The 15,810-nt window shown below is 37.2% G+C and overlaps 1 protein-coding gene across 3 annotated transcripts in view; it reads left to right on the top strand.

The window, feature by feature from the left end:
• LOC117991333 (transcription factor hamlet-like) overlaps positions 1–15,810 on the top strand; it is a 135,869-nt gene that overhangs the window by 72,979 nt on the left and 47,080 nt on the right. For 2 of the 3 annotated variants that reach the window (XM_034978899.2, XM_034978898.2), the window contains exon 3: positions 14,008–14,432. In XM_034978899.2, coding sequence (XP_034834790.1) covers positions 14,008–14,432 — 425 coding nt within the window. Of the gene's footprint in view, positions 1–5,383; positions 5,779–14,007; positions 14,433–15,810 lie in introns of those variants that run through there. The other variant, XM_034978900.2, reaches the window with a different exon arrangement.

The following is a 15,810-nucleotide window of genomic DNA, read 5'->3' as shown; positions in this document are numbered from 1 at the left end:
ATGTCAAAAAACAATCACGCGTTACACCTCTAGGTGAAAAGCGCGTTTAAAAGTTAGAGCTAACTTTTCAGAGCTAGGTAGGTATTCGCGTTTTCTTTATCCTTAGTATCGTAAAACTGTGATCCTGCATATGCATATGCCTGAGAGTTCCCCATAAAATTGTCAAAGGTGTGTGAAGTCTTCCAATTCGCACTTCACCAGTGTGGTGAACTATGACTTAAATACTTCTCATAATTACTAACGTTAGGTCAGTTAAAAAAAAAGTAGGAAAACAGAAATTCCGATCCAATATTCAGCTATATAAATGTACAACTGACGTCTTGGGTTGATGTTCAAAAATCTATTCATGCTCGTGTTAAAAAAACTACCTCATGGTAGAAAGTAATATAAAAACACATTCAGACTGTTTACGGTCAAATGTGATTTAATTCAAAGTATTTAAAATTCGGACACAACTGAATTTTTCCGGATACATTGTTACCCTACGTAAGACGTAACTTCTGCGGCGACAATTTTATTTGCGGACTACCCCCCATTTGGCACCTCCCTTTGTTGGGAATTCGCGATAGTCTCCCTCTACGTAGGTGGAATGCTTGAGTAAAAAAGTTCCGCCAACTTGGCTTGGACGTGGCTATTTATGTTGGCTATTACAGCGTAATTCACGTTTTCACTTAGTGCCTCGCATGCCAACTAAATTGCTTCTTTTTCTTGCAGTTGTTTTCACAAAGATAACAGCGGTTGACATTGCACAGTTATAATTAATCATTTATTTTGTACACAAAACATTTTTTATATAATAAATGTGAATGTTTGGACATTTGTTTACGCCGCACTTACTGAACCAATTTGGCTGAAAATAATGGAGATTTTTTATCTAGTAGTAGTCTAGTTCCCGCGGGATTTTTAGTACATGAAGGAGCGGACCAACAAATACCTGAAAGGCCGCTAACGCATTCGCGGTTCCTATGGTACTGCAAATGCTTATGGGTGGCGGTATAATCACTTAACACCAGGTGACCCGCTTGCTCGTTTGCTCGCTATTCTTATGGAATAAAAATTTAATAATCCTACCTATATCCAAGGGGACTGAGTCGCGGGCATCATCTATCTAGTTAATCAAATGCTATCTTTTTCAGCCTCATTCTATTTTTTGATTTATGTTTGGGTATAATTTTCTCGTACCTAGCGATTCTTTTAATTCTCAATCGTAAAATACTGGTGTACCTACAACAAGTACTTTTCGTAGAACCGTGTATGTAAGTAGGTAGGTACCTATACCTACTGTTAATAAGGAGTTATCAATACATAGTTAGATATTAACTAACCTGTGCCATTTAACTGAACTTGTGCAGATAAACTATCCACATCCCACTGTCCATTTCATCTGATAAGATTGCAGATTTAAAATTTAAACCATTCCAGCCTTATAGCCAGTCGTTGAATCGAAATGGAAACGTTCAGTCCAATTGAAAACTGATGCTATCAACTCTATTCTATTCTGTTCAAAGGATACCCTTTTACGAAATGTCTATTGTACAATACTTAAATTGAAAAGTTAGGTAACCTACTAAATAATAACGCAAGTTTTTCCTAGTTTCTTTGTTGTTGTTTTTTACTTTATGTATTTTTTTGAGTTTTTTGTTACATATATCCACCCAAAGATAATATTATATAAAAAAATATTAAAAAACCGACTTCCAAAACCACTATAAAGTAAAAAATAACTTTTGTTTCTACACGTGTAGGTATAGGTGTTGAAGGCGGGCGAGCTTTACGCTTTGATTTCTAGTTTCTGTTATTATGCTCGCCTGACTTCATATACAATACACGTGTAGGAACAAAAGATATTTTTTACTTGTAGTGGTTTTGGAAGTCGGTTTTTTTTAATATTTTTTTATTTCAAGCTTTTAAGGGGAAGTACTCATTGTTTGGTACCTAAAATATTAATTCACCAGCAAAACTTTCTAAATCCACACGGCTTATTACGAATTTAACTTTAAATTATTATAATTAATAAAATTATTATAAAATTTAATACGAAATTAACATTTATCGATTGGCTTACTGCTAATACTATCTTGTTTATACATTTTCAGATTTTTTTCTCGGTTTGTGTAAAATACCGTATTACTATTAGGTACATACACTGCTAAACAGTAGGTACCTAATGCCTCCCGTACGGCGTAAAATCTTATATGACTGTTCCTATAGGAAGGTACACATTATGTTGTAGTCTGACCGATACAAAAATCCTTTGTGGGCAGTGGGACCAAGATGGCAGTCTACACGGGAGCGCCCCCCGTAGGGCAAATTCGCTTAACATTTCTTTAGAGAGTGTATTGAAAACCAGACAATGCGTTGGTAGGTACCTATGAAATAGATTTTCACCAACGATTTTCTGGTGTAGGTATGTTATTTTAAATCAATGGCGTCCCACGTACTTAAGAGAAGTCCAATAAGTAGGTATAAGAGACTTGATATATGTCTAGGTGTGGAAGCCTATCGGTTGACGACGACGACGACCTAGAAATTATTATTGTAGCCAACATTTTGTGCCAAGCACATAAATATCTCAAGCTTTCATTTCAATTTTCATCTATTCAGGGAAAATCTAACAGACTCCAAGCCAAACCTAATAAACGTACGAAACACATTGCAAACGATAATGTATGAGGCCACCAAACAGCTATTCTAAATAATTTAGCTGCAGCGTGTCACAGCATAATAAATTTATAACGATATTACATCATATAAATTTTCATACATCCAGAAATTAGCTAGGCATCTACCTACCTATTTTCTTACCTGACGGCGAACACCAAAAGGAGGGTTATTTTGTTTGACCGGTATGTATTTCGTTCCTATGTCCGCTTGTAACTACTCAAAGTAGGTAAATATGAACAAATAGGTATAGATACGTATTTCAGGATTTTTGGAAATTCTATCCCTTTGCGGATTTTCAAAAATTCTACTCGAGTGAAGTTATAGGGGACCATGGTAGATCATGTGGTAAAAATATAGGTACCTATATGCCTTTTATAAATAATTAATTACGATAGTATAGGTACCTACCTAAGTAGGTAGGTAGGAATTTAATATATTTTTTGTAGAAAAGAAAATTGTGAAAATTAAAAACCCACTTCTTTTATTTCCAAGTTTGCTTCATAACAACGTGACAACTTTTAATACCTATGTGCGAGGCAAATTGATTATCGCATCAGTTGGAATCGATTATATCAGACGTGTCTGTGAAAATTGATTCTGATTATCACCTGTTTGAATGACACATTTAATAAGAAATACTATGGTAGATAGGTACATTGGTACATTACAAGTTTCACTAAGTAAATGAAACTATGAGAACGTATAATATATATCTACTTACCTAGGCGTCCTACATACCTAAAATTATAATAAAAATCAGTCAAGTGAGAATCGGAGTTGCACACCTAGGGTTCCGTATAATAGGTAGGTAAATTAAAATTTTCCTTTGCGAATAGGTACCTTTAAGTAATTTTTTTTTTAAATTGGTAATCGCATCGATTTTAAAATACGACGAGTCTGTGCAAATCGATAGTTTGTCACCTTTACATGTTTTTGAAAGTCAGCTAGACTATGTACCAACCTAGATTAGATAAAGGTAGGTAATACCTCATGTGGTAATGCTTAGGTAGGTAGGCAAGAAAGAACCAAAGAAAGTAAGTATACCTACCTACTTGGTATAGGTAGGTATCATTAACCGATTCCCGCAACTTCGTCCGCGTCGATTTAGGTTTTTATAAACCACGTTGGGAGCTCTTTGATTTTCCGGGATAAAAGGTACTATATGGCACTCTCCAGGTTTAATGGGTAGGTACCAATGGCGTGCACAGGAGTTCAAGCCAGGGTATGCATTTAGGTATGAACTTATTTTACGGCAGGTTATAATGAAAAATAAGCATTGATTTATTACAATGAGGGTAAGCAGTGCGTTTATGCTTCTATGAGCTGCACGCCACTGGTAGGTACCTACCTAGATATAGGTAGATCCGTGCAAAAACACGTCAACTCGTTGTTCTGTTGCGACGTGATTGAAGGACAAAACAACAAACAAACCTTCTTTCGCACTTATAAAATACTTAGGTGATAAGCAATTTCAAATTTTATGTTATAAATCTCTTCAATTCTATGAGCTTCATATACCTATACCTAATACCTGCCTGTATACAGCCTACATACTCGTGTTGTGGCCGGGAAAAGCGGAAAAGTCAACGAGTTGTCTGATGCGAGGCACCTGTACCCGCAGACTCCGCTGACAGACAAAGACGCAGATAATAAGGAGCATCCCATTGGTGCATCCGTCGCCGGCCCCGCCCACAGCCACCATCGACCAATCGCGACTTCGGGCGCTGATCTCAAACGTTATCTAGTTATCTGCCGTCTCACTTTCCACACTAGCTATTTTCAGAAGGTGTAATGCAACGCTGAAAACATCAATTTTCCACCGTCCACGAGTCTCGCCGACGCGACGCTACGATGTTCTAAATTCGAAATCGTTCCATTTTCAATTTTAAAATGTCTTATAGACTACGAATTTGTTATTTCGTATTAAATTTACATTAGCGCAAATGATCTTTGAACCTTTTTGTAGTTAAATTTTAATGTCTCAATGGGGTAATCAATTCTGTTCATTGGTTGAGAAATTTATGCAAATAAGTAGCGATTGGCTTCCGATTCGTGATTGAGTTTGACACGTAAAAAATATTGGTGGTTTATTATACTTACCTACCTATTAATCAAAACGTTCCTTTGTTTTTCCTTTTTAATATCTGTACTAGAGTGATTATAGGTGTACTTGATCGTCAGTCATAGTTACATACTTTATGTCGCACATGAATGAATAAGGGAGCTCGTTGGAAATAGAAACAAAAAGATCGAATGTCGGTAGGTAGGTACCTGGAATTCTTATAAGCGAAGCCGATAACTGGTGCCATTGTTTGAACGTTATCGATGTAAATCATGGTAACAGAGGTACAGCTGCGTCATCGATACGATACAAGAAAAACAAACATTTTGATATCGTAACCAGAAGTCAAAGCTCCTGTTTGAAGTTAGTACGATAGAACAAAGACATCCGTATATCAACTCTATCAAGCCAGAAAAATATTTTGAAAATACAGTGTACCTACCTACCTAATTAAAAATCAGAGAAAAAATACTCGCGTAAATTAATAAATTCAGTGTAGGTATCTAATAGAAATTCAGAGAAAAATATTCGCATCAATGTTTTCAGATAACATTGTATAAACGTCCCCGAAACTCGTATGAAAGAGAGGGGTGCGGTACAAAGACAAGGCGGGGTGTGAGGGGAAGGGGCGGCCCGGGCGAGGGTATGATTCGGGATTCTAGGGATGAGCTCTCGCCTCCTCTCGTTACTCTGGGAGCGTTCGTCGCGGCCGTCGCACATATCTTGCGATAACCGACGGCACTGCACTATCGACGTCGAATCGGTCGAACGTAACGCGTACACATCACTAAAGACAGTCTTTAAATAAACCGTAAACGTATCTACTTTTTTTTAATTTTGGATAGTGCTGTGTGCTAAGGATAATATGACTGTGATTAAAAAAATACTTACCTATTTTTATAATAAACAATATGATTTTGTTAACACGATTAAACAGTGACTCTAATTAACTAAATTGATTTTGGAAACTTTATGTTGATGTGTTCATGGACTTGTAGAAAATATAGAATGCTGTGAGAAAATTGACCGTTGCCGGAAAATGAAGATGTCCGGTAAGCTTTGACACAGTATAGTGTTTTAGGGTTTTGTACCAAATTAGTAAATAAGAACCCTTACGTAGGTATGGTAGGTACGACTAACTCGACCCGTCTGTCCGTCTGTCATACCAGCTTATTTCAGTAGGAAAATTACTAATACTATCAACTTGAAATAATGCTTAAGTATTCAACCTTTAAATTAAATAATTCAAAAAATGTTATTGGGAAATGGGGGTGTCGAAATTTTAAAGTGTGATTAGATCGGTGGAGTAGGTATTATCTAATGTAAGGTAGAAAGATAGGGACTTTATTTGCACAAATGTTATAGGTATGTTACATTAGATTTTTATTTATTTTTAAACTCCTATAGTTTAATTTGACTTAATCATGAAAAATTACAAAAATTACCGCCCGCCCGCCCATATGTAAAAATATAAAATTATGTTGTGAATAATTAAGTTGATAGAAATTTATGTACCTATAGGTAAGTGATATAAGTAGGTAAGAGATTTGTGGAGATGATAGATTAATAATTTAACTTAATAAATATTAAATTTGTTATGTATTCCAACTACGGAATCTTCGGCGAAAAAGGCGAGGTTTAAAAAAAAATATCTTAGACATATTACCTATAGGTACCCTAGGTAGGTAGGCCGAACATTGATGAGTGCTCTGATTAACTACCTACCTAATGAACCTAGTATTATAGTACTAGATAGGGTGTAGTAGGTATACTACACCCTATCTAGGTACATATTATATACCTACGTATACCAATATAAAGTTAAATAAAAACAGGAACTAAAAAGATACCTACCTATTTCCGCTAACAGAAGAGGAAAATATTACCTATAAGAGATCTAATTTAACGGTTTTCCTTAATTATTATTAGATAGGTAGGTGAATAACTATTATCGAGATAAGTAATTAATAATAATTAGATGAATTCCTTCCTCTTCCCCCTCGCGTCGTTAACTTATTATTGAGGATCGTGACTCCTTTCTGGTATACCTACCATCTTTTAAGGATATTCTTCCAACGCAGTAGATATTTAAGGAGAGACAGTACCTACTCCGACGCCTTTGATATCGTGGTAAATGAGGGCCACAATGACTTGCCATGTCTCTGCCATATCTATAGGTATAGGTCCCTGAATTACTGGGGTCGTCTCGGGTCGCTCCCCCTTACCGCACGACGATTGCTCACTTGTCTAGATGGCTTCGTTGAACCTCTAGTAGGTAACTTTGTGGTTGTTGGTTAGCAGATGTAGATCGCAGAGTCAAGTGCTTCCTTCACCTGCCTATACCTACTGATTCGCTAACTCAGTGAGTCTCAGTGTCTAACACTGAATGATAGACATAGAGTTCATCCGCACCGCCAACTTCTAAACTCTGGGATACTATTGAGAATTTCTTGACAGAAAAGTACCAATGACAATTATTTGGTCCGACCTGGGTCTCAAACTCGGGATCTCATAATCTATTACCGAATGAGCTAACCAGTACTTAACCACTAGACTATAACGGGGTAATTATTAGATATGTACCTACGTGGTATTATTAAACCGCTGGTAACGGTTTTCACAATATAATAGAGAGCACTGTAGGTACCTTTTGTAGGGTTCCGTACGTCCGATTGAAAAAACGGATCACTCATGTGTTTGTCCGTCCGTCACAGCCAAGTTGCTTCGAATTTTACCTACTGGGCCGATTTAGTTGCGTGTAGGTACCTACCTACATTTAATTTCTGCGATCCAAACAGAACTTTGAACTTTAGACTGTTAGCAATTGGATCAACGCATCATTTTCAATAAAAAATAATTAAAAATCTTGGTCAAATAAGCAACTTTTTTTGTTATTTCTACAGATTAGATGCTCTATTAATGTCTGGAATGTGGAAATCAAATTGAAAAATTGTATCTACTCGTATGAAAAAGCACGAGTGAAGTAAACGCAATTTTTTTTTAAATAGGTACAGAATAGAAAAAAAAGCTTACATCATAATTGGGAGAAAACTAAATCTAAATTGGTTAATCCTTTTAGAAGCTACAATGCTACATACAGATGCACAGATACACTACACACGTCAGACTTATAACTTATAACCCTCTTTTTTGGTCGGGAATGAAAAAGTGCGCGCGAAGTGAGTGCATTTTTTTTATAATAACGCCCAAGAGGGCGCATTTTTGCGCACTACTAGTACTATCCCGGCAGACCCTCTGGTATCTGGTAGGTAGGTAGATACATGTACTTATAAATAAAATCAACAAACACAAAAATAAAACCCCTAACGTGTTTAAGTTTTTTGTGGAGCCAATCGAGTGTTATCTGAATCTGTTAAGGGTGTGCGAAACGACCTTTGAAACAACCCAAAATTATGACAGATTATAATCTGTAGGGTATTTTATCTGTGGCAACATGGAGGTGCCAGCTTTTGGCGGTCGCCGCCGGCTTGAGAAGGTTGTTTGTATTGTTTGTTTGATACAGCTTAAGTTGTTAAGATTTGTCAAGGGTTTGTTTATATAATCAAGATGCAAAAGTTTTTAAGTTGCTTGTGGTTTTCAGTGCCCAGTTATATGATTTTATTGCTTTTATTGTTGTGGTTGCTAATAGTAGATACTTTAATAAGAAAAAACCGGCCAGGTGCGAATCAGACTCATGCATCGTGGGTTCTGTACTCGGGTACAGTTTTTTTTTGTGATGTAACTACATATTTACGCTTTTCAAATTCCTTTACTTGTGCTATAAGACCTATCTACCTGCCAAATTTTATAATTCTAGGTCAACGGAAAGTACCCTATAGGTTTTCTTGACAGACATGACAGACGGACACACATACAGACAGATAGACAGACAGACATCGAAGTGATCCAATAAGGGTTCTTTTTCCTTTTGAAGTCAAACTCCTACACCAAGGGTTCCGTACCTTGGAAAAGACCTGCGACGTGTAGGTATATTTTTTTAATTTGTTTTATTGTAATATATTTCGTTTAATTGTTATCTTTGACCGCCTCAAAACAAAATACCTAATCCACAGATGGCACTAAAAATTAACAATTAAAAAACCCTAAAATATGTTTGTTTATTTTGGTCACAACTTTCAAACTTATTAGGAATGTGTTCAGTAGCTATTTTTTTGGTTGTTGTTATCGGTCTGTCTGTCTGTTACGTTTTCACGGCCCATCCCCATCACCGATTTTCACGTGGCACAGAAATAACGTGCATCCCGGTCCCCGGAAGCGCACATCTACTAATCTTTATCCCAAAATCGAAGAGTTTACATGGAATTTAAAAAAAATCTAAATACACGCGAAGTCGCGGGCATCATCTAGTATTAGGATATTATTAGAAAGTTTTGCTTTCAACGAAACACTCACGGTCGTCAAATGAGTACCTATTTTGCAAATGTATGTCCGATGAGGCATGCAGTTTGCACGCCTGCTTAATTTTCCAACACGAACACGGCATTTTAACCCTTATTACGTACAAATAAGAGTGCTAATTTATTATAATGAGTGTCATTGTAGTATTGAGAGAATTTTATGATGTTCGGCCTGTGAACTCTGTGAGTGTGACACAGTCGCCAGCTGAGGTTATTGTCAGTCGCCGTAGCTAACACGTGAAATCGACTTGCCGTGGGGTCTTCGGACATAGCCTCTGATGTATTAAAATGCTAATTTTCTTTTAAGTTTGAGCTCATGTCTTAGTGCAGGTCATAAGCCTCATTTATTATACACTAGCGACCCGCCCTAGCTTCGCACTGAAGAGGATTTTATTCTAAGTACCAATGACTTATATGTAGTATACAGCTATACAGCAGTACCAATGACTTATATGTAGTATATAGTATGCTGAGTACCATAAAATACGTACGTAGATTGTTTTCGTGTCACTTAACTAAGGACATTTATGATTTACGCAGTGAACGCCACGGAAGGTCTCAGATGGGATAGTTTTTAAGATGATGAGTGTGTATTTAGTTCTCCATAATGTTTTCAAAGGTGAAGTTTGCCAATCTACACTTGGCCAGCGTGGCGGACTGTGGCCTAAACCTTTCTCATGAGCACATATAATACCTGTACTCAGTAGTGGGATGATGGGTTTATCATCATCGACGATGCAGGAGCTTCAGGAGCTTTCATTTCCTTTAAAAACAAAATTATAAGTAGGTAGGCACCTACGTGAGCCGCTCGAGTTCATGAAAGCTTTTCTTAAAAGGAAACTTATTCAAAGTAATTTTTGTAATAAATTATCTCCACACCATGCCCTGTTCACACATCTTGTTCTCATTTTAAATCCGTCGTTTAAAGTTTCTGCGGAAACCAGAGATTTAACGATGACTCCTCCGCATTGTCCGTGCACGCAGCCAACACTCACAAAACTCCGAACGATCTACGCGATGGCTAATTTGAATTTGAAATTCGAACGCATTTTTACGACACCTCATTTTGTCCAGCCCCAGCGAGATTTAAATTTCGTTTTCTTTTGTTGAAATAAGTATGTATGCCGTTTAGGAACAAAAAGCTAAAAAAATAAAAAGGCTAAAAAGGTGCTAAAAAGGCTAGGTAGATAGGTACAACAACACTTAGCTTTTTTCTTTTTTAAGAAAACCATTAGGTAAAGAGTCTTCATTTACATTAATAATGATAAATCAATAAATAATTGAGTACAGTATGCGGCAGAAAATAATGTAGGTACATCGACCTTTAGAAGGAGATAGCGGATTTGTAGAGCATTGTCTCTGTCATTGAGACCGACAAGACGTCATATAGATAGATATGAGTGACAGAGACAACGCTCAACAAAAAAAGCTTAAAAATTGAAATTAACATTTAACGATTAAGTTTTTACAAAAATAGACAACTGTGGTTTTTAGGATTAGAATTGTATTGAAAAATTTATAAGGAAGAGTCGAGCAGATTCCAATATGAACTTCATGAAAAATCTTTTTAGGTTAGGTTGACTAAAGGGTATTCTAAGCTTTCAGAAAAGTGAAATTATAAATAAATTTGCGACAGGTGAACCGGCATAGCAACCGAGTTAAAGAACCACAGTAAAGAATGCAATGGTGCTTTGATTAAAAAAAGGGATTCTTTAGACACGTTCACGCATATCCTGCTTATTGTACGAAACTGCACTTTTATAATGCTAAGCAGTTATCATTCCTCCTGTAATCTCATTGTGTTTGAGGTCTATCGAGCGTCTAATTTTGTGTTTTTTTAACGCCACGTGGCATTAGATGTAATGGACAAGATAGGGGTTGTTTTATCCGACTACAAAGCAAGAGAGTCATAGTAACTTTAACTGAGCTACTCCAAACGTTATAATAAAATGCTAATGTGTTTGGTGCAACTTAGTAAGAACCTACACAATTTGTTGACGTAGGTATAGGGCATTGACGGAGTCAGATCCTGTCACTGTCCTGTGTGTGTGTTGGAGCACAGTTGTTTTGTTTTGGTGACGTCCCTGGCGCAGTGGTAAGCACTGTGGTCTTATTAGTGGGAGCCGGGAGGTCCCGGGTTCGATTCCTAGCAGGGGTTTGGAATTTTATAATTTCTAAATTTCTGGTCTGGTCTGGTGGAAGGTTTTGGCCGTGGCTAGTTACCACCCTGCCAGCCAAGTCGTGCCGCCAAGCGGTTTAATGTTCCGGTACGATACCGAGTAGAAACCAAAGGGGCATTGGTTTAATAAAAACTGCCATACCCCTTCCAGGTTAACCCGCTTCCATCTTAGACTGCATCATCAGTTACCACCAGGTGAGATTGCAGTCAAGGGCTAACTTGTATCTGAATAAATAAAAATAAAATAAAAACAGTTTACGATAGTTAGGGAACTTAACAAAACGTCGAGGCTTGACGTCATTGTAATTGACGGAGTAATCGCGTAACAAACATACAAAAAAAAATATACAGTCGAATTGAGAACCTCCTCCTTTTTTCAAGTCGGTTAAAAATGAGTAAAACTTATACTAAGCGTAATGGTCTTAAAAGAGATCCACAAAAATTCAGCCGTTTTATTTTGCGATCTACGAGTTTTAGTTTCAAAACTTTTTATTTTTTCACCGCCACGCGCTGGAAGACGTATGGACAAGATAGGGGGGTTGTTTTAACAAGTATATTAGTAGTAATGGGGCGGTTATGATTTATGGAGTGTCTCTTTCAGCTGTATTTGCCTGGGGGATGTAGTTTATTGATGACACGCGTTGCGTCGCGTCGCTGTAATGAATTTGTTTCCTTCGCTAAACACTGTTGTTAGCTGTTTGTCTTTGTACTTTTTTTTTGTTGGTAATGGGTTAATAAATCATCTGGCTACTGGGACAAGATAGATAGCTTTTTATTATTAGGATAATATATTCTTTTTATTAAAACTCTATTTTTCTACACGACTGCCCAAAAAAGGAGTGTAATATTTTCAGGATTCATGGAGATATAGGTATGTAAGTATGTACTTATGTTAGTTTTTAGGGTTCCATACCTCGAAAGGTAAAAAGGAACCCTTATAGGATCACTTTTTTGTCTGTCTGTTCGTCTGTCCGTCAAGAAAACCTATGGGGTACTTCCCGTTGGCCTAGAATCATGGGCAGGTAGGTATTATAGCACAAGTAAAGGAATAAATTCGAAAACCGTGGATTTGTGGTTACATCACACAAAAAAAATTTAAATATGTTTAATGATTATGTAGATATTTTGACGACCTCCCTGGCGCAGTGGTGAGCTCTGTGGTCTTATTAGTGGGAGGTCCCGGGTTCGATTCCTGGCAGGGGTTTGGAATTTTATAATTTCTAAATTTCTGGTCTGGTCTGGTGGGAGGCTTCGGCCGTGGCTAGTTACCACCCTACCGGCAAAGCCGTGCCGCCAAGCGATTTAGCGTTCCGGTACGATGCCGTGTAGAAACCAAAGGGGTATGGGTTTAATAAAAACTGCCACACCCCTTCCAGGTTAGCCCGCTATCATCTTAGACTGCATCATCACTTACCATCAGGTGAGATTGCAGTCAAGGGCTAACTTGTATCTGAATAAATAAAAAAAAAGATTGTGTATACACAATCTACAAAATCTATACTCTATAGGTCTACTGGTTTTGCATATTTGTATGTTTTGCTAATAATCGCTACAGACGCAAAAAAAACGCAAATAAAAAACAAAGGCATATCTTCATGTTGATTTGCATTTCGGAGGGATGCTCTGAGAGACAAGAGACAAGCGGAAGCTCTTTGTGGCGAGCGGAAACCAGGCATAATGCGATCACCATCTTGCATTCCATAATTTTTTTATTTACGTCTGATATAAGACAGGTTCGTGTTGTCAAGGAGTTGCTTGGTTTACTTACTAATAAAAACTAGGCTCTCTGGTACTCCCGCAGAATACTTAATACCTATCTTTGGTAAAATAGGAACAGATTTTATCATAATATTATGTTAGGCAGTCCCCGATAGAAAAGAAAATAAGAGGACAACGTATACCTATCTCAGAATACAGAAACTACAACTTATTGCGTTATGTTACCAAAACCAGGTTTCTTTTAAATAATCTTCTTAATTTTCGTAAATGTAGCTATTAGGTATATTAACAGTGAAAAACTTGAGTAGTACCTACCTATAACAGGCTCAGTCGTTCTAAAATAAGCAAGAGTTTAAAGTTTAAAATTCAGTCCTCTCTCTGACATAGTAGGTACCTTTGAACAGGCCTTTGAATCAAAATTAAAACTAACAACGGTTGAATACTTTTTACACGAATCTTACACAAACACAAGTATTTTAAAACCTAAAGAAATAATCTAAATATATAAAAGGAAAAAGGCGACTGACTGACTGGCTGATCTATCAACGCACAGCTCAAACTACTGGACGGATCAGGCTGAAATTTGGCATGCAGATAGCTATTATGATGTAGGCATCCGCTAAGAAAGAATTTTTTAAAATTCAACCCCTAAGGGGGTGAAATAGGGGTTTGAAATTTGTGTAGTCCACGCGGACGAAGTTGCGAGCATAAGCTAGTCTAAAAGGTGACTGACTGACTGACTGACTGATCTATCAACGCACAGCTCAAACTACTGGACGGATCGGGCTGAAATTTGGTATTCAGATAGCTATTATGACGTAGGTGTTCGCTATGAAAGGATTTTTGAAAATTCGACCCCTAAGGGAGTGAAATAGGGGTTTGAAATTTGTGTAGTTCACGCGGACGAAGTCGCGAGCATAAGCTAGTTAAATATAATTTCGATTAACCGAGTTTCTTTTCAACAGCGGCAGACAGCCAGGAGTCTGCCAGTCCTCCTCCAAGCCCGACGGACTCTACAGCATCAGACCCCGCGCCCACCCTAGTCCACATCAAGCAAGAGACTATGGCCCCTGGCACTGATATGAAAGAGTACTATAATGCTTTGGACTTTGGCCTGAACGACACATATCTTTCGAGCTACGACTACACACGCAACTATTTACAAAGGCCTTTAGATTTACCGAATGAAAGGTTTTTAGAGTCCAAAAGCCCAGATAGAAACGAAGATTTCAATGATGAGAATGAGAAGTTAGAATTGAATTTGCCGAGTGAGCTGATACTCAAGTCTGGTGGTGTATTCTCCAGAGTCAATATTCCTTGTGGAACTAAGTATGGACCATTCAACGGCAAATGGGTCGGGCAGCCTTTAGACAGAAGATACGCGTGGGCGGTAAGTTTTACTCTTTTAACTTTGCATTATTCTTTAACTGATAAATATAGGTACAGTTTAGAAGAGGAATGTGAGGCAGAACACTTTTAATTTCTCTACTTGAGACTACTATTTTTTTTGGTTTGATATCTTCACCTTGTTTCACATTTTTGATTTTTGCATTTAAAAATACATTTTATTATTATTAAACAACAAGCTGACGCCCGCGACTTCTTCCGCGTGGAATTAGATTTTTAAAAATCCCGTGGGATCTCCTTCTTCCTCTTTGATTTTCCGGGATAAAAAGTAGCCTATGTCACTCTCCAGGTCTTTATCTATACCCATGCAACAAATCACGTCAATCCGTTGCACCGTTGCGACGTGATTGAAGGACAAACCAACAAACAAACACACTTTCGCATTTATATAAGGGTACGGATTTTACATGACTCTGTCTATAGGTCACGACAGACGGACTGACAGACAGGCAGACAAACAGACATACGGATTCCTTTTTCCTTTTGAGGTACAGAACCCTAAAAAATGCTACCAAACCAAACTAAAAGTTAACTAAACACCTTGGTACTAAGCAGCCAAAGACATTTTTGTAAGCAGCATTCTTTTTTTGGAACATTGATTTATGAAAATTCCCACATTATTGGCGATAGCTCAAAAACAACTTTACCGCTACACCGTAACCTCTTTTTAAATAAAGGACGATAGTATACCCAATTTTATTTATTCCAATACTACCGTATTGGAATAAATAAAATTGGTAAATATCTTGGTAAATAGTTAATTAAAAAATAAAATACATAGACGGTGTTAAGACTGTATTGCAGTTTGTCTACGTTTGTTTAATTAGACAACGTCGTTGGGGCGTCAACCTTTCAAAAGAACCACTTGTACCGGGGTCAAGTGAGGATTAAGTGTAAAAAATCAATGAGTGGACTAGTTAATAAATAACACCCTAAAACTGAAGCTTTGAAACGAATGTCAACGTCGGTAGTAAACTGTTTACTTTATTGATCTCCTTAAGTAGCTCTGTTATTTTCACTTTTTTTTTGTTTGTGTCGCACTTCATTATTTTTTAAATAATATGTTTTGTACACTGTCTTGTTTTAAGTTACGATGCTGAAGTTATTTTGAATGGTAAAAAACCGGCCAAGTACGAGGTTTAGTACGGAACGACGCATCACGCAATCCCTCTCGATCTTAATAAGATTACTCTAGTGTGAAGATTGCAGTAGATATACCTAAGCCATCTATAATATGAATAAAGACATATTTACGAACGAATGATTCAAGTTTCGGATAAGGGGTGTGTCGTTATCTGCCCATAGGAAGCGGAAATCAATTGTCTGTCTCGATTCCTGGATTAGGCAAAAATTGATCGGTA

This window comes from Maniola hyperantus, chromosome 19, assembly GCF_902806685.2.
Source record: "Maniola hyperantus chromosome 19, iAphHyp1.2, whole genome shotgun sequence".
Classification (NCBI taxonomy): domain Eukaryota; kingdom Metazoa; phylum Arthropoda; class Insecta; order Lepidoptera; family Nymphalidae; genus Maniola; species Maniola hyperantus.
The sequence above is the reverse complement of the archived record's forward strand: the minus strand, read 5'-3'. Positions and strand labels throughout refer to the sequence as shown.